The sequence below is a fragment of the Tenebrio molitor genome, chromosome 3, assembly GCF_963966145.1.
Source record: "Tenebrio molitor chromosome 3, icTenMoli1.1, whole genome shotgun sequence".
In the NCBI taxonomy this organism is placed as follows: domain Eukaryota; kingdom Metazoa; phylum Arthropoda; class Insecta; order Coleoptera; family Tenebrionidae; genus Tenebrio; species Tenebrio molitor.
Window position 1 is genome coordinate 23,938,381 of NC_091048.1, and position 20,207 is coordinate 23,958,587.

Sequence of the window (20,207 nt, forward strand, 5' to 3'; positions counted from 1 at the left end):
GTAATTGTCAGGCAAATCGGATTTTGTTATTAAAAATGTAACGGAAGCCATGCGTGGCGCGACATTCATTTAATTACTGGTGAGCCTGGGGGCGGCAAAAAGCACACATGCGATTGGTAAAAACTTGGCCGGGGGGCAAGTTTCGCGTTTTCACTCGCCTAGACCGGAGGAATTTTCTCTTCGACTACGGCAGCCATTAGCCACTGTTTGACCTTTTTTCGCGCACGTTGCAAACCGCATTCTGCCGAGGCCTACACCTATCGAGATTTATCGGTTTTACCGGTCCATCAATAATGGAAGAATATCGAGCAAATATTCCTAATGGGTTGCTGCGGATTTTTTCAGATTTACGACCGTGATGGTCTTTCCCAAAACAAACGAGCTTCGTTGTATTCGGGTTCATAAATCACCTCATTTGCATCTAAAATCGATTTTGGACTCAAACTGAAATATTGTGGCCACGGGCCCAGCGCTGATTGAAAAGGAGGTGAAGACAAGCGTGAGAAGTGTTGTCTTTCGCCTGGAAACAGTCACAAAGTGACGAGATGAAAATTTCGTGTTTGTCATCTTGTAGCGTGTTAAAAACAGTTGGTTCGTGAAAAGGTGTTAACGAAATAATAAATATAAGACAAAGTAGTTTATACAGTGGTAAAAATTGACAGCAAATAAATCTGAAAAGCTCCGCAAAAACGTGACTCTCAAGCTTGAAAAGACCGTGTAATCGGATATAAGTGGAAGCAGTTGGTGAAGTTTTTATGATTGTTCTGTATTGTTAAGACAGGTTGTTTCACCTACTTAAGTCTACTTAATTTTTGTTTGGACATTATTCAAACTAGAATAAGCAAATAAGATTTTATTGATTTATAGTCCAGAAATAAGAAAGTGAGAACGTGCAAGAAAAACGCTGTATGCTGACATAGCAATGTACATAAATCGCAAAAGAAACTGTCACAATGGAACTTAAATAAAGGAAATTGAAAATATTACGAAGAGGAAGAATTATTAAAACCCACTTATGCTTATGTTTATTATCAACTTTCTTTCTGTAGGCCAAGTATAGAAAGTAAGTGATGAAATTATCAATATTATACGTGGATTGGTGGTTACTCACATTTTTCAAAGTTTTCTTTAATGCTGGAAAAGTAGGTATGACAGTTCTATTTAATTCTAGATTAAAGGTGAAAACTGAAAAGTGAATTTAGAAAGAAAAATTGTCCAAATTCAAAAATTCATTCGAGTTTTCTACAGATAAGTAAATTTAAAACTTGGCTTTGGAAACTAAGAAACACTTTTCGAGTGTTTATTTAAATTTATCCTCAAAGTTGGCGTTGAAGAGTCGATTGTGAACGCACCACGGATTACAGATACGGATCAGCTGTTTAAATCTAACCTCACTTTTCGCATTGTGTAGAATAAATCACGGATGTAGTACCAAAGCGCCCCGTACTAACCCTTTCGAAGCGCTACCGTTGCCAGCGAGAATCTAATCATCATCAGCTGCGCGCCGTCGGAGCGTGCCGCACCATCCCCAGCCAGGCTATAAAAGGGATGCACGCATGAACAAATCATCATTATTCATATGATCATTCGAGCTCCCTCAAGAGTCTCACTGCAAACCTTTATTAACTTTGTTTACCTTTATGTAAATAAACAATTTACAACACAAACACTGTTAAAAGTGGCGCCCAACGTGGGGCATGATGTTAAAATTGTTTACTGTTTTACTCTGCAAATTGACGAGCGGTGCGTTCACAATCGACTCTTCAACGCCAACTTTGAGGATAAATTTAAATGAACACCCAATATTTTTCGACAAAGTCATTTGTCAGTCCACTAATAATAAAAAAGGACGTCAGGAAAAGTTCACAATGAAAATGCAATTTCGATTTAGAATCAAAAATAGTTGTCAAAAATTCATGCTTCAAATGTCAAGAAATCACCCATTTGTCGCCCATTTGACACTGAACAATTTTTTTTTAATAAATCCTTGATTCCTACAAAAAATAAAAGACCAATAGTACCTATTTTGAACGAGAAACAGGAAAATAAAATGCATACATTCATACGGCTGTTTTTCAATTACATATTTTCAAATAACCTACTTTTATCGGTTATCTAGTTTAAATATTTGTGTGTTATTTTCTTTTGCGTGTTCGACTAGACTTACAGATCACAGACAATACTGTAATCATGTAATAAAGGTGTGAAGTATTGAAGTTACAACAACAAATGATGAAGAGCCTTGGAAAGTATGTGAAGAAGAAAAAGCGAGAAGTAAATGTTGAGAAGACGAAAATTATGGTGTTCAATAAAAGAAACAGGAAGAAGTGAATAGAATGAGTGGAACTGGGAAGGAAGAAAAACAAGTGAACAAACGAGTTCAAATACTTGTGGCTTGGGCTTAAAGAAAGCAAAGTGGGATGTGTTTGGGGAATGGGAGAGAGAAAGTTAGGGGGTGATTTTAGAAGGAGAACGATGATGTTTGAGAGCATGATAGAGAGTGTATTGATGTCCGGAGCAGAGATCTGGGGATGGAAAGAACAAGAAGAGGTAGAGAAAGTACAAGAAAAATATTTGAGAAGAGTGGTAGGAGTGGGCAGAGAAACGCCAGGTTACATAGTGAGGGAAGAGTACAAGAGGAATAGGCTGAGAGTGAAAACGGGAAAGAGAGCGGCAAAGTTTGAAGACAAAATGGATGGAAAGGAAGAATGCAGGATTCTAATGGAATTCTGGACAGAAAATAAAAAGAACACGGAGAAGATGGAGAGAAAGAAATACTATCAGAGGAACGGGTATGCCAGTGTAGAAGTGGAAAGATTAAGAGCAAAAGGAAAATGAATGAATGTAGATCTGAGTGAAAGGGACAAAAACACAGACAAGCAAGAAAGAAAGGAGAAAATCAAGGAATCCAGATACAATAGGGGGTATGAAAGATGAATGTCAGAGTAAATTCCGGAGTACCTGGGGAGACAGAGTGCAAAAGAAAGAAAAATGATGGCGAGATTCAGATGTGGGAACGAGGAGAGAAAAGAGGTATTGGACAGGAGGAGAAGAAAGAGGTGCAGAATGTGCTATGAAGAGAGAGAGACAATTGAGCACATGTGGGATCGATGTAGCGGAATGAGAGAGAGGGAGAGAAACGAACGGCGAGAAATACTGAATGAAGACTGAAGGGTGATGGGATGGATGAAAGAGATATGGAAAGAAAAGGAGGGACAGAATGGAAAAAGAAAGGAGTGGGGATAGAAAGAAAAATGTGTTTTTTTTTAAACTGCTGGAAATAAAGCATTATCTACAACGGAACGCGGTTTGCTCGAGCGATCGCCTATCCAAACACTGACCGCACCCGAGACTGCTTAACTTCACAGATCATAGCAGTGAGGCCGCCGTCTTATTATTATTGTTATTATTATCGTTGTTGTTGTTATTTAAAGTTAACGCATGAAATCATCTCGGAAAATAAAATTTGCAAACAAAACACGTAATCAATTGTGTACACAAAAAAAAATTGTGCTTGAGCTAGGCAATTATCTGATTCTTCTCTTACTTAACAATAATTTTTTCGTGCTTATCCACGAAAGTCTTGCGCGTTCACTAGAATCGGGAGTATTTTTTTAGTTTTATATTCGACAAAAAGGACCAGCTCGAATCGAAACAAAGAGACAACTCGGAACAACAGCCGTTAAAATGACGAACAATGCCAGCAGACCTCTTTCGCAACGAAACGATGACCCGAGCACTCAACAGATAAACAGCAAATTTAAATCAAAATTGCAGATAATCGGATGTTACATCACTGAATCTGTTTAGTTCTGGTGAAAATTGACCATTAAGCTGACACGATTTTAGACATTTTCAAACAAACATTCAGTTTAGCGGCAACGAGCTCTTTCGCAACATCTCGATAACACGTGGAACCTGAAACTGAGTAAAATTATTAGAAAAATCAGTGTCAATTACCGCAACCATACAACTGTCCACTTGTTTGCTCATTAACATCTGTTTAAATATCGAATATCATCCGGAACATTAAGTCCGGCTGAGCGCTCACCAGAAACTTCAACGGTGCGTAAGAAACCCACCGCGCCTGCCAGTGGCGTAGATTCAAGGATGTCGAACAATTAAACGTGCAACGCCCACGTTTGATCACGCACCTCGCGTGTAATGCCTGATATTACGATAACTGATTTATGCAAACGAGACCACTTTTACTGGACTTGACGGATTTTTCTGCGGGTTAAGGTGACCGTGAATTAATTAATTGGCCGCAGTTAAGGTCTTAAAGCGCTCGTTGGGCGGCCTCAGTGCACTTACAACAACAGATAATTTCTCCTTTCACTCACTTCTGACAGCTACACTCAATTTACATTATCTTGGCTGCAAATAATTAATACGCCAATCAAAACAGTACATGACGGAATTTATGAAAGAACTGTTTTTCCAGTTCCAGTCGGCAGAAGGAACACCAGAAATATCGAGAAAGCGTACAAACATCGCTAATTAGGTGGATTTTGATTTTGCATCGGGCGACGCCCACAGGAAATTTCTCTCGATGAAGGTAAAACAAAAAGCTGGAGGAATGTTATTGTGGCATGTTCACAACTCCGAGGCTCACTTTTTATACATATACATATATAAATTAATTATTCACGCCTTCGATCTAGTTTAATTTATTTAAATAACTTTCTATTTAGTTTAATTAAATCCGAGTTTTTGGCTTGTTTTTTCACGCCACCAACTCTCAAGAGAAAAGTTGTGTAGAAAACGACACAGTTAAATTCGGCCGTTTTTGGTAATTATTGCGATTTTGCGTAATAATTGCGCCAAGTAAACAATGTGATCACATAATAATATTACAACGTTAGCGTCACGATTGTTACAAGAAAATTGTTTCGTGATGTACTTAGCCGCTTTATTTCCACGAAACATTTTTCACCGACAGAATTATATTTTCTTGGGCAACAGACTACTCCACTCCCATGCACAGAGTGGCCCACAAAAATGTAGGTATGGTAGTAGGAAACGATACTTGGAACTCATTATAAAATAACCCGATTGTCTCTTACAATGGTTTATGGCTTGTCGTAAATACTACCTGATTTCGGTCGCTTCGGCACGCTCCGAACGTTTCCGGGCCCTTCTAGGTACTTACCTAGGATTACTAATTAAAATTGGCCCATAATATTTGTCACGTGAATCTACCTTGAATAGCAAACAAAAAATGTTAATGTGAAATTTTAAATTAGGTATTATCAAAAATTACATTTATGACAATCCTGATCGGTGCGACCTATTTTTTAATTATTTCGCAAAAATTGCAGAGCACAAATGCGTTGAAGACCCCTAGTAAGAAATGTTCTGTTCTGAACCTTCAATAATTTGAGTGATTTATGACGGCCGACAGCAATGGGCTGTCCCAACCGTTTCAACCCTCATAAAAGTATTAGTACATTGTAAAAACCTGCATAAGCCGTTCCAAATATCGTTTCCTGCTATTATACGCGTCAAGATCAAAAAAATCGGTGTACAGTTTTTTTTGAAAAATTAGTGGCCAAGAAATTATTTTATACAGTCGGATCGGTGCTGACCTTACATGGTTTAATCAGCGAAACATGTCTGTTCGTCCAAGCGGCACACATTTGCTGGAATTTAGACTCAGTGTTAATTGCTTCATAACCAATTAGACGAAGCTCCATTCGTTAGCATTGACGATCCAAGGAAGGCCGAATCCAGTCTCGACATGACTTCTGTTTTACTGCAGAAAGATCGGAAACAAGAGTGGGTCAATTTTAATCTGTTTAAAGAAACAATGGAAGATATCCGAGTGGGTAATTAGTGGTAATGTGCTGACATCACACCGCTTCCGGTTTAATTTTCACTTGGCGGCGACGTAAGACGGTTGACTCTCGTTCTGACAAAAAACGATTTTTTGCCACAAATTAAAAGCTGGTCAAATAATTAGAACTTGCGGAAAGCCTCCTAGGATGCCGGTGACTCGGCTTTCTATTCACCCCAGGCCTCTTACTCATCCAGCATCGACCAATTTTTCGCCAATCAACGAATCCGTTTCGACTAATTAATAGAGAATGGACCAATTAATTTTCGAATTAATTCGATTTAACGTACCGCGCGCGGGACAGAATCGGTGGTGCGCTCAACAGACAAGAAAAATCACGAATTTTGCCACAAAAATTTTAGAAAGCCGGAAAACAACCCGATCGGTTTTTGCCAAAAACCGTTTATTTCCTGATCGTTGTTTCGGTACCCATCACCTGTGAAATTAAATTTTCGGCAGTGCTCCGATATTGTTTGTTTCCGAAATCTTGACCAATTAGCCTGGAGTAAACAGCGATTTGCTCCGTGATTCCACACTAATTAGTAATTAGGTTACGTAAGCCACGACTAGTGCGTCACAAATTTGGGAAAAATCCGGCAGCGAGGTCTTGAGCAACGCCGCGGAATGCACTTTTCAGCGAAGAATTTTTTTAAGCGCGCTAATTTTACAGTCGACATAGCGCATCAAAATTCGGTATTTAATTGGGTGCTCCGTTGCACCATGTATTTTTCTTGTGCAACACCAAAAAATCGTCGCGCTCGTTTGATTTTTCAAGTAATTGACGCCTTCACGCTCAAGAGTGGCCGCGCAACGCCCCTCGACCCGAGGAAGATACCGATTTCGAAAAAAAGTTATGTAAAGCTTCGTCTCGATCCAGTGACCATCGGCTCAGTTTCTGGAGCCACCACGATAAATTTAAATATTTAATCAATCCAATCAAGCATTCGATTTGTGGCCGCAACAATTATTGTCTTCCTGTTTGAAGTGTTGCAATAAAGAAAGTGCAACTAAAGGCTGTCACTGCAGTAAGTTATGGATCTGATCTGGAAACGCCTGGTGGCGGTCGATAATCCAGAGAGGTTACGTAACGGATGATTTCCTCGCTTGTGCGAAAATCGCAGCTTTTCTGGTGCACGATTGTTATGTGATTTTTACGAATCTTTTACGTAACACACCTTGAAATGGGTTCTAATCGGGAATAAAATATGTATCGGTGTGTTGCATCATGCAAACAACACTTTCTAGCTTAAATCACGCGTCCATTTTTTACACAAATTCGCGTTCCTTGCAATATTAATTATTGCGCTAGCACAGTACTACGTCTAGATGGAGGTGCTTTCACTGCACTAGACCCGATAAATTTATTCGTAGTCGGTGAATTTCTTATGCAAGAATCGGCCGACGAAGTCAAACCTGGCCCAGATACTATTTGAAAAATGAATTCCTTAATTAGGTGCGCGTTGCAAGAAACAAGCTGTTATAGAACCGGTTTTGCTTTTTTTTCAACAGTTTTTTATGGAAACTGCATGCTTGCAGCTTTTCTAAAATTTCTCTGGCCGTTCATCTTTTAGCAGCAATAGTGAAATCGTAGATTTTTGGCAGAAGAAATCTACTTTTGGGCGGCTCCATTGCTCCTCAAGCAGCTAGATTGGATTAGACCACCGGAGCAGCTAATAACACTTCTGTCTTCATTTGTACTGCTGCTGTCTCTTTTTTGCAGAAATTATTAGCTGGCCTCTTTGGTGGTCTACTGCTGCGTTATCGCGTCTAGATCTTGAAAATCTAATTAATTTCGTTATTTATGTGTCTTAATAAAGAGGTAGAGCACTTGTGCAGCGAAATTTTTGAACTTGATCGATCAGATTTAATTACCAAGATAATGGTTGATGATTGCTATAAATATTTGAACACGAGCACCTTCTCTTTTTGTGTAAACAGAGCTTGTGATCTTTGTTCTACCGGAAAGTCATTAATCATCGTCCAAATCGTACTTTTAAGCAATGAAATCGGAGGTTTCGACAAGGCAGTCGTGCCAGAGGGCTTAAGTGGAGAACAAAATTTAAATTCAAAGGAGTAAGTTACTAATTTTCTTTTCTTCTACGAAACACAATTTGGCTACTTGAACAATAGGTACAATACTCACATTTTTCGTAGAAGATTGTTTTTTCTTCTAAAGATTTATTTTACACCAATAATAATATTTATTTTTTCGGTCCGTCCAATCTTTGGTAGAAATTATATTAGAAGCTGTAAAAAAAGAATTGAAAAAAAAATCTAAGCACCAAGAACTTACCAGTTGGATTCAAGATATAATGGAGCGTAAAGCTTATAAAGATCTAAATAATCACTCTTCGCTAATAGTAGATTATTATTATATCATTAAGAGTAGAAGTGAGTCTTTTTGTGCTAAGCCCAGAGATTGAAGACCGAGACGAAGTCGAGGCCGCAACTGGGCGAAGCACAAAAAGACCTTTTCGTGGGCAGAAAACAATCTAGTAAAGTACTTTTTTGACGAAGATTTTGTAGCCTTCATAAACATTACTTTAAAATTGTAAAAAACTAGAGAAGATTATTTTCACTTGAAGAAATTTGCTCTAGATCAGATAAGAATTGAGTTGAAATGTATTTGAATTGATTTCACAAAGATTAGTTGAGTATTTGTGTTTTTTTTTAAGAGAAATGAGAGAAGTCTCAAATGTGGTCAGAAAATAAAAAGGAAACCACCGTTGCAACAAAATGAACGAAAATTGGCACGGATTGTGTCCATTCTTGTATGTAAATCTGGTCCCATTGTGGCAGGTGTACAAAGCGTAAATTACCCGTCACAACAGCGTTACAACTCTAATAGGATATTTATATATATAATGTAGTAGGCAAGGTAGTAAAAGTAACCTTATCTGCAAGCAATTAGTTACGAAAGTAAACGTGAGAATAGCTGCACTCCACTCTAGATAACTCGCAGCTCGATTTTTACCCGCAGCTAATTTACCACAAGTGAAACTCTCTGGTTTTTTGCAGTGAACGACCAGGCCTCGTCTGCGTCTTTCTGGCAGACCGACGTGGACACCCCGGTCTCGACCGCCGACATCTTCTCATCGGAACACGGCGTAGTCCAAACCCACCCCACCACCAACGGCTTCAGATTTAGACCGAGCTTCAACAGTAAGAAGGCCTTCTCAGGACCGGGAATGAAACACCTCGACTACAGAAACTCAGCGACGGCCGAGCTGCGGCGAAACCCGTCGCTGTCCTCCCCCGAGGAGTGCGCCCGGGCGTGCCGGGAAGGCGAGCCCCCCAGGATCTGCTACTACCACTTCACTCTAGAGCTGTACACGGTGCTGGGAGCGTAAGTAAATTAATTTAAATGAGCGTTAGAAACGCCAGTCATACAAGCAATTACAACGGGCGGCGCGTGTAAGACACGAAAATAATTGCTTTCCGACACAATACAAATCATTAATTATTTATTTCGGTTATCTGAGACGAATGCCAATGCTTCCAGGGCCTGTCAGGTGTGCACGCCTAATGCGACGAACACGGTGTGGTCGAGTTGCCAGTGTGTCTTGGCCGACGGTGTCGAGCGCGGGATTTTGACGGCGAATAGGATGATCCCCGGACCGAGTATACAAGTGTGCGAAGGCGACAAGGTCGTGGTGGACGTGGAGAACCACATCGAGGGCATGGAAGTCACCATTCACTGGCACGGGGTGTGGCAGAGAGGCAGTCAGTACTACGACGGGGTGCCCTTCGTCACGCAGTGCCCCATCCAGCAGGGCAACACCTTCAGGTAACGACTCCCAACCCTCCAACACTTCTGTGGTTCCCCTATTCCGTAAGTTGTCCTTCCAGCGTTGCGTTTAGAAGGGACATCCGCTGAGTTGTGCAAACGTCAAGAATTTTATTAACGATCCTAATTTATCCGAAGAAAGCCAAGGATAAATATTTTGAGTTATTGCATGTAAATTTGTCGAAAAAAACTTATCGCCGGCGCAATTTCCGTTCGAAATGTCAGTCGGCACATCTTTTTTTAATAAGCGGCAATTAATCCTAATGGATTTGCGTAAAATGTCAATACAATTATTTATCCTAAATATTTGTGACGTGAAAAACGGTATCGCCGAGAGAAAATGGTAATGGTGATTAACCTCGAAATGTACAAGTCGGGCGCTTTCGACATGCGAACGAACAATTTTGCTGTCGCGAACGCATTGTACGTTTGTCACTTTTAACAAAAGTAAATTGCGTGGTGATTAGGTAAGAGCTCCCGCGGATCGCTTCCCACATTTCTCATCTTCCTGGCAATCGGCGAACTTGATCCGGATTAGAGCACGCGGAAGGAGTGCGACTGATCAAGCTTTTTTACGTAAGCTGGCGATGTTTTCCTGCAAAGGTGCAGCAAGAGGCGGTCAAGTGGCGACAGTATTTAAAAATGTAGCGCCACAGTCAGAGTTACAAGCTGCAAGAATTTCAATAAGGAATGGATAATAAACTCTCGTAGGAGCCGGTACTTGTTGCAAATGCATTGTACATTTTATCTACAGAGGCGGCTCCAGGCTTACGTGGGCGCAGAAACAACAGCTTTTATATATTTCAAATTGCAGGTCCTGAAACTTGAAAATCAACAAAATCATCAAATATCCTAGAGGAAAATGATGTCCTAAATTATTTGAAGCTAGATTTTGGCAGAGTTTTACAAATAAAAGCTTCTCTTGATTCCTATCGATTTTTCGGTTTTCTTTTTTATGTTCTATTTTCAAAATACTATATTATGCAACAAGATTTATACACGAGTTTTATTATTCACGAGCGGAGCGAGTGTTTAATAAACGAGTGCCCAGAGAAGTTTAAAAACGAGTTGCATACTATACTTTTTCTTTTTTCTACGACCAAATAAACAGCAAATATAACACGTAACTTCTTTATTCAACGTTAATTTAAACATAAATTTCGAACCTGATAAACGTCAATTGACAAGTGACAACTAACTTCATTTTGAGTGTCACATGATTTTTGCTATTAAAAAAACCAGAGCGTGACTAAAAAGCCTGTTGCTAACTTCACCTCGTGACTAAACGCACAAAGTCACAGCTTGTCAAGGTGTATTTAAAAGATCACTTAGCGCCATGGAATCAAATAAATGGCGTTTTAAACATTGGAGTAGAAAAAAACTTTTATTTTTATTCTCTCCGCCTTCAATAGTTTTCTTCTATTTTTATCCTTCCCTCTTCTTTTTTATTTTTTTTTAAATTTGTATCTACTACATCCTATTTCTTCACTTCTAAACAAGTTATTTTCGTTCATCCATTTTACATCAAAATCTCGTACTTTTTCCGCCTTTTTCTTCCTAAAGATTTCTCGTGAACTCTCTGTGCTTACTATTTTTACTCTTTCACCATTCCCACAGAGAGAGAACACGAAACAGTGGTTTAAAAGCGGGACAAAGAATTTCTCATTCGAATCAAACTCTTGCAAAATTTAAGTAAAAATCAAGTAAAATAAAATTGTAAAACAACAGATTTCAAAAGGACTGGTGTAGTTTAAAAGTATCGTGTGTTCATTTAAATTTATCCTCAACGTATGCGTAAAAGAGTCATCAGCTGTTTAAATCTAATCTCACTTTTTGCGTCGTTTGTGTTTTTACTCTGCAAAGGGATGAGTGGTGCGTTCACAATCGACTCTTCAATGCCAATTTTGAGGAGAATATTAAATGAACACCCGATACAAGCAGTATCGATTGCATAACGTAATAAAAAATTTCAAAAATATTCTAAGTAAAATCTGCAGGATAGAACGTAAATACTCGTAGAAAAAAGACACTCAAAGCTGGGTTTTGCAAGATAAAAGCAAAGAAACTTGGTTTTATCTCTTGCACTCCATCAATGCTTTGTAAAAAAGAATAGAACGGATAATTTTTTTTAGAGAAATTTATGAGCTGCTGCCGGTACAGTGTAAAGCTATGAAATAGTTATCTTTCTCCAAAATAAGAGTACACACGTTTATCATTTTTTGTTCAGAAAAACTGCAAATTTGAAAGAAAAAATGGAAAAGTGAATTTATCGTTCTAACCACCATGATGAAGATATCTTTGTCAAAGAAGATATTTATTTTTTCTCATTGTACCTAAATTTCCTCATTCTTCTCGCCACTACTTCATAAATCAACATCTCTTGTTGATTCCTCCAATTTCTCCTCTCACTTTAGCTCGCACAAAAATTAAGAGAAAAATACTCATTCTTACATTACTCCAACGCAAAATGTTCCAATGATTTCCTGTCCATTTTTATACTCTTCTACAATGCTTCATTTGCACCACTTTAAAACTTTTCTCTTCTTCCCGTGCAGATATCACTGATCCACAATACATCATTACACTTTTCACTAAACTTTCAAACATCATTTTTACCTACTTCTTCAAACATTCTCTCTTCTAATCTTCATGCCTAACCTAGTATTCTCTTCATTTTTTCTTGTTCTTCTTTTACATCTATTTTCTCACCAACATTAAGCTTCTCAATAGAACTCCAACACAAGTATTTCTACCACGTGACGTTTCCCATTTACTCGCTCGCTCATTTCCATTCCTACTTTATTTTTTCTTTCTCCTTTTTTTCTATTTTATCCAACATTCGTACTTAAGTATTATCTTCAGAATACTTTAATTTACACTTGTAAAATAAGGAGAGTTACAATTACTCACCTTACGTTACACGAGTAAATTTTATCAAGAAATTTTGGAAAAACAGGGACTAAAATGTCTCTTTTGTTCCCTAGGAAGTGAAAGTGACTTTTCGATTCCCTAGGGACATCAAGTACAACATTAAACTTTATAAATCTAAAATCTTCATCAATTGAATTAACAGTATAAGTGATATTTACCACCGAGAGTGTGGAGGCACAAAACTTTTTTGATTTGTCTTTAAAATAAACCAATAAAACATTTTCATTGTAGTTTTCCACTTGTTTCTTCATACACCACTTAACAAAACCTTCATATTACTGTTCGTAATTTTTTATAGATTTTTTGGGTATTAATTCTTCCGTAATCGTGTCAGCAGCCTTATCGATATCAAAACTTGTAGATTCATTGATTTTCTTATCGATAAAACTCCGTGAAGTTAAGATTCGTTTTAACACTTAAAATGACACACACTAGATTGAAAAAGTTTGTTGACAACGTTGCTATGACAGTACCTACCGCGTAATCCAAATAGCACCATGTTCATATAACAAACTCATCAAAATGATTATTGTTTAAATTTATTTTACTGGGAAGCGCAAAAAATAGCGTAAATACCTCAGGGCTAAAGTGATATTTTATCCGTTACGTGATTATTGGCCCTGGGGCTCTACGAGCCCTCTGGCAATAAACTTCACGTGCGGGATAAAAACACACTTTAGTCCCTTGATATATGTATACGGCGTGATCAAGAATGACTGAATCTGTTGGTACTCTCGTGTCAAAAATGGATTACTCCCTAGAATTCGAACTTTTAGGGAAATAACGTTTTTCATGTTGTGTGTAACTAGAATTTTCAAAAGTTATTTTGAATGCCTAAGGTTGGTTACTTTGAATTGAGAGATTAAATCCAAATAAATATGCCGCCAGTAACCAAAATTGATTGTGAAACGAAAAATCATCTATCACTTAGCGAGAAATTAGTCATTTGCAACTGTTACAATTAATTTGCTGTCTTACATTTTTGGGATATCTTTTGTTTGTCACCAGAAACCACATAGGCTCCAACCTAACCAAATTTATGGCAACCTAGTAACGAATATCCCTAAATCCTAGGAAGTAATCCATTTTTGACACGAGAGTAACAAGTTCATTTTTGTAATAATATAAACATAACCGACATAACCTAATTTTTTTAATGTCGTGTCAAGTTAAAACATCCGGTCAGTGCCAATTACGAGGCAAAAAACACCAATATTTTTCAATTGTTTCATTGCCATCCGATTCAGTCATTGTAATACTGTATTACTATTTTCTACTCTCACTTATTATTAAATACTCGATCTCCACTTTCTGCCTGGAGCCGCCTCTGATTCCACCCCGCAGAATCGAACAAGTGAATAATCGAATATCCGCAGGCTCTGATATTTTCTATAGAACAAGCCCCGCTCGATTGAAGAAAGCGTAATTTAATAAGCACTTGCAGCTTGTGTAGCCGATTTTATAGCAGGAAGCGGTATTATGCAGTGTTTCACTTCATTAACTTCCAATAAATCAATCGAATTGTGTCATAATCTCCACGTCTCAGGTACCAATGGCTGGCGGGCAACGCCGGAACCCACTTCTGGCACGCTCACACCGGCCTCCAGAAGATGGACGGTCTGTACGGCAGCGTCGTGATCCGTCAACCCCCATCGAAGGACCCCAACAGCAACCTGTACGACTACGACCTGACCACGCACGTGATGCTGCTCAGCGACTGGATGCACGAAGACGCCACCGAGAGATTCCCAGGACGATTGGCCGTCAACACCGGTCAAGACCCCGAAAGCTTGCTCATCAACGGCAAAGGACAGTTCAGAGACCCCAACACCGGATTCATGACCAACACACCTCTGGAAGTCTTCACCATGACTCCAGGACGAAGATACAGGTTCAGGATGATCAACTCGTTCGCTTCGGTGTGTCCCGCGCAGCTCACCATCCAAGGACACAACCTGATCCTGATCGCCACCGACGGAGAGCCGGTGCATCCGGTGCAAGTCAACACGATCATCTCGTTTTCAGGTGAAAAAAAATACATGGGGGTTGCGTAACGCAGCAAAGTGAATGGCTGAGTGGGTGGGAGGAGGAAAAATGTCCCAGCTGTCGATTATTTACCCAACATGGGTCATAATCAGCAATTAGAATGCGGTCACCGCGTAAATATGCACATTCAGGCTCACAAATTACACAGAGCCGTGAATATTAATAAGACCCGTGAGGTGGTTGTCACGTTCTCTTTCGGCCAACTAATTTCATACAGATTTAAAAGACGCTCTTGCACAAGACGTGCCTTAAAAATTAACCAGGTCATTCGTCATTCGGATCGCATTCGTTGCACAAAATCATTTTTTTCGTCGAGTTGGGTAAACGCGTGGACTGAAAATTCCGACAAAAAGGCGACAGCACTGACTTGACCCGGAATTTCAGGTGAAAGATACGATTTCGTAATCAACGCCGATCAGGCTCCGGGAGCGTACTGGATCCAGCTGAGGGGCTTGGGCGAGTGCGGCATCAGGAGGGTGCAACAGTTGGGCATCTTGAGGTACGCCAAGGGACCCTACCAGCCGTCCAGCCAGCCGCCCACCTACGACTACGGTATCCCTCAGGGTGTGGTGAGTCGGAATTTTTTCTTGTACGATGTATAAATAAAACAAACCGCGACTGTGTGTAGAACACTGAATAGCGCGACAACTCACCGCTGTACATACTAGTGTTAGAGTTGGGGCTTCGTTTAGTAAAAGCCGAGGTGGAGGTCATAGAATAGTCGAGATTTGTACAGTTTTTCCAAATCAAAAACTAGGCCGGGGTCTGTACAGTGTAAATAGATGTAACAGCAGCCTCCCCACAGGTATTAAACCCTCTGGACGCGAGATGTAACGAAATAAGAGACGACGCCATCTGCGTGAGCCAGTTAAAGAACGCTCTAGACATTGACAAGGGCGTGTTGCGCCTAAAACCCGACATAAAGATTTTCTTACCGTTCCGCTTCCATCTCTACACCCCCGAGGACCTCTTCGCCCCGCACACCTACAACAGACATTTAGGTAAGTCTCGGCGAGTGCGCCGCCCCCAAGTCTCACCCGTACGCCTCCAGTTGCCCCCAACGGCGACCACGTGCTCAGTTTGATCGACGAGATCTCGTACATGGCGCCGCCCGCGCCGCTCATCTCCCAATACGACGACATAGACCCGTCGCAGTTCTGCAACGGAGACAACAGACCCGAGGGCTGCCAGCAGAACTGCATGTGCACCCATAAAGTAGACATTCCCCTGAACGCCATCGTCGAAGTCGTGCTCGTCGACGAAGGTGAGATGCATAAATCGGCCGGTGAGAGGTTCTAGGCGAGGTTTCTTCCAGTGCAACAACCGAATCTCAGCCATCCGTTCCATCTGCACGGGTACGCGTTCAACGTGATCGGTATCGGCAGGTCCCCCGACCAGAACGTCAAGAAGATCAACCTGAAGCACGCCCTGGACCTGGACAGGCAAGGGCTGCTGCATCGCCAGTTCAATCTGCCGCCGGCGAAGGACACGATCGCGGTGCCCAACAACGGATACGTGGTGTTGAGATTCCGCGCGAACAATCCCGGCTTCTGGCTCTTCCACTGTCACTTCTTGTTCCACATCGTGATAGGGATGAATCTGGTGCTGCAGGTCGGCACCCACAGCGATCTGCCGCCGGTGCCGCACAACTTCCCCACGTGCGGGGACCACTTGCCGCCGATCGATCCCGCGGTACACGCTATTTAACAGAGTAAACTGCACCGGTGCCGAACGGAACTGGGGCGAGGTGTCCAAACTCGGCCGAGATTCGTGGGGCAGCAACCTAAGTTACCTTCACCAAATTCGTTTTGTTCGTTTGCTGTGAAAATTTTTTATTTTCGATCTTGCCATTCCAAAAATTTCCCAATCTAGTATTACTCAATTTGTAATTTATATTATTTATCTACAAATGGTTTTTACTCGCCATAATTAATTTAGGTAAGTATAAGTAGTCTTCAAGACCTCTACAACTACTTCTCTAGAAATTACCATAGGTGCTGTATATATTTGGCCAAAAAGGCGACTGTAGACTTTCTAGTGTAAATATTTCGACGTTTATAAATTGCAAATTTCTGAATAATCTTTAAGCTTCATAATACTGAGTTTTCGAATTTGCAGTTTAGAACGACTCTACCTACGACAATCAGTATTTCATGATAGAGTCCTTTATTTTTTTATAAAACGAAAAACCTTGAGTTACTTAACCCAGATTCCTAAACTGAAAGTATTTGTACAGAAATGATGTTTCGAGGTGTCACACACACTAACCCCGGTTATTCAAGATTGTACTAGTCTTCCACAGTCTTCAATAACTACTTACAGAGTTACTGTTATTTTTATAAAATATGTATTATAAAAACTTACAATAAAAAATGTTAATCAATGTGAATATTTGCTGATTGCTTCTTTACACTTGCACTGTACAAAAGTTTTGCTGTCGCAAAGTAGAACTGTACATACGAGTAGCACTTGTGTCCATAAAACATGTACATACGCAACCATCTCTGTAAATAGAGGACATGGTAGGTATCCCCTCCCACCCTTTGTGCAAATCTTGACCTCTGACTTGTATCCAGGTGTTAAACCCTCTCGACGCCATCTGCAACAGACCCCGCCGAGACGCAGTCTGTGTAAGTCAGTTGAGAAACGCGAGGAAAGTCGACCAAGCGCTCCTTCAAGAAAGACCCGACGTTAAGATTTTCTTGCCTTTCCGTTTCTTATTTTATAAACCTGAAGATCTTTTCCGACCCAACACTTACAATAGATTCTTAGGTACGTTCCATAACTTAACGTCGTCGAACCGGTAAGTTTTCCCAAATTGCCGATCGAGGCCCGCCCCCAGACCAGTCTTAATCTGGGACAATTGCAGCCGCCACCGGAGGAGACCACGTTATCAGTTTGATCGATGAGATTTCGTTCGCGTTTCCGCCGTCGCCGCCGCTGTCGCAGCTTCACGACATATCGCCAGACCAGTTTTGCAACGGAGACAACAGACCCGCGGACTGCGGACAGAACTGCATGTGCACCCATCAAGTCGATATTCCACTGAATGCTATCGTCGAGGTAGTGCTGGTAGATGAGGTGCAGTCTCCTAATCTGAGTCATCCGTTCCACTTGCACGGGTATGCGTTCAATGTGGTCGGAATCGGGCGATCTCCTGATCAGAATGTCAAAAAGATCAATCTGAAGCACGCGCTGGATCTGGACCGGCGAGGACTCCTCCATAGACAGTTTAATCTACCACCGCTGAAAGACACGATCGCGGTGCCCAACAACGGTTACGTCATTTTCAGATTTAGAGCCGACAATCCAGGTGAATGCCCACATTTTCGCCGATTTTTTGTTTTTATTGCGACAATTTTCAGGGTACTGGTTGTTCCACTGTCACTTCTTGTTCCACATCGTCATCGGGATGAACCTGATCATTCACGTGGGTACCCAAGGCGACTTGCCGCCCATTCCTCACAACTTCCCCAGATGCGGTAACCATCTACCGCCCATATCGTTGCATTAACAGTGATTTTAAGTGCTATCTAGATAAACAAACTTTATAAAATTTAACTCAAGAGTTGGTATGTGTGTTGTTACGTTTCTATTGATGGCAACAGTGTTAAAATTCCCCCTTCTTGTTTTTATTTAATGTTATTTATTTTTGTACAAGTTGTTTCCCAAAAACTACTTTTAGTTTCATGATCAGTGACTCAAGCTATGCCATTTTATCTGTTTGAAGGAAATTCCTGAGATTTATCGTACTAGTCGATTAGTACTTCTCTATAGTTAATGTGAAAATGGATGTGTGTTAGACTTAATTAACAAGAATTGTGAGATTAATAACTACTGATAGTTCTTAACAATAAATATATTGTAAGTACAATCTGATGCGAGATAAATAAACTTTCGTCATCAACCTGCCGTTTTATTTTTACTCTTCACCTCGGGTGAGAAAAGAACCTCCCCAACCAAATTTTTCAAACAACACATAGTTATAATCTATTCCATCTTTAAAAAAACGATAGGTTGCCATGCTTTAATTTTGTTAAATTGGCAATACTGAGGAAAGTAGTAGTTATATTTCATTTCATTTTGGTGGTAAATCTTTTGTAACTAAATTTGAAGTACTATGTTTCAAGATGATTCTAAAACAAAAAGTAAATAAAGTTATCAATAAATGTCATTTTGACATTTTTCCAATTTATTTTAAATTAGACAACACAAAGTAATAATTTAAAGGGTTTACTACAAGTGCATAATGCCAAAAGTTGTGTTTGTCGAGACAAAACGTAGTGTGTTAAAGAACTAGACACATTTTAAACGAGATAGGCCCGATCTAAGTAATGTTGCGACTATTAACAGATTGATGGATATCTTCAATGTGAGAACAATGAATTTGTATTCAATGAAATCCTGAACTGTATTATTAATTTATAGGTGGGAAGATCTGTTATATATTGCATAATTACAAAAAAGGGTCTGGAGGATACTAGAACTACAAAAAGAGGAAATCAGAAAAGTGGAACCATTTTTTAAAAGAGATCTGAACGAAATTATTCGTGGGCTAAACATTAGAAGATGATTCGGAATCTAATGATGAAGATAATTCTGAAGATGAAATAATGGAGGAGGTTAAAGTAAAGATGTCTTTTAAAAAAAGTGATTCCATTTTGGAGAACTTATCCGTTTTCTGCAAGCGTTCTTGAAACTCATTCAATGACTAAAGCCTCCACCAGATGTTTACATTTTGATTTGTCTTTTTTTTCAATTGCTATTTTTAATAAAAAATGTTGGGTTTTCTATTAATCTCTTGTAATACAGTTTCAATCGATTCGCAAAAAAGGGGAACATAAGTATGGCAACACTGTGCCTTCACAGTTTTCAAAATTCCTAACCAAACTTTTATTCAGATATACAGGATGAAATCTGTCAGATTGTCATGGCCAAGCATCGTTTTTTAAAGTTGGAATACATTATAGGTACACTTCTATTAAAAAAAAACCGTACACGTATTGAGAGCTAATGTAAATGGGGATAAAATTAATTAATCGTTTCCAAGAAAACGTATTACGGTATTACTGACATTTTGTATATATGTCAAATGTGTGAAAATTGTTTTATAAATTTTTAAATTGTTGTTAGATTGTTGAGAGTTGACTTTTTCTATAAATTTACGAATAAAAGTTTGAGTTGTGTTTGTAGTAATTCAGTAATTGGTAATACTTGCCTAATAAATAAGGCAAAACACATTAAAATCTCTGAAAAATACATCGATAAAATCCAGCTATCAGCATGGGTTTTGGTACAGGTTTCTAAGTAACAACAATTAAAGGATAGATTTACAATATGGCAATCTAGCCAAAATTGTGCTCACTACTTGTACGCTTTTTTTTAATAGAAGTGTAGACTTGTAATAAAGTGTAAAGGGACGGTCACGTGATCTGCGCGCAAAACCAATTTGTGTGGTCGAGTCCATTCGCCGGAAAATAGGGGAGATTTGTCAGAGAGTTGTTTACATGTTCATGTAGTGCAACTTTATTTATGATTTTGCGTTATGCGCTTACCAAATTCACTCAAGACTTCAAATCTGTCTTCTCGAGACAACTGAAGATAACT

General features: G+C 39.6%; 2 protein-coding genes across 2 annotated transcripts in view; both read left to right on the plus strand.

Moving 5' to 3' along the window:
* The window catches only part of stw (straw), a 29,757-nt gene extending 12,768 nt beyond the window's left edge, over nt 1-16,989 (plus strand). The window contains exons 2-8 of the mRNA XM_069040941.1: nt 8,855-9,182; nt 9,339-9,623; nt 14,101-14,579; nt 14,985-15,169; nt 15,406-15,601; nt 15,652-15,864; nt 15,916-16,989. Coding sequence (XP_068897042.1) covers nt 8,855-9,182; nt 9,339-9,623; nt 14,101-14,579; nt 14,985-15,169; nt 15,406-15,601; nt 15,652-15,864; nt 15,916-16,307 — 2,078 coding nt within the window. The 3' untranslated portion in view covers nt 16,308-16,989. The remainder of the gene's footprint in view (nt 1-8,854; nt 9,183-9,338; nt 9,624-14,100; nt 14,580-14,984; nt 15,170-15,405; nt 15,602-15,651; nt 15,865-15,915) is intronic.
* LOC138125563 (uncharacterized) lies at nt 16,984-18,507 on the plus strand. Its single transcript, XM_069040942.1, has 4 exons — nt 16,984-17,122; nt 17,177-17,372; nt 17,470-17,913; nt 17,966-18,507. Exons 1-4 carry the CDS (start codon nt 17,120-17,122, stop codon nt 18,112-18,114), a joined length of 792 nt encoding a protein of 263 aa, XP_068897043.1. The 5' UTR covers nt 16,984-17,119; the 3' UTR covers nt 18,115-18,507.
* Nucleotides 18,508-20,207: the final 1,700 nt, after the last annotated feature.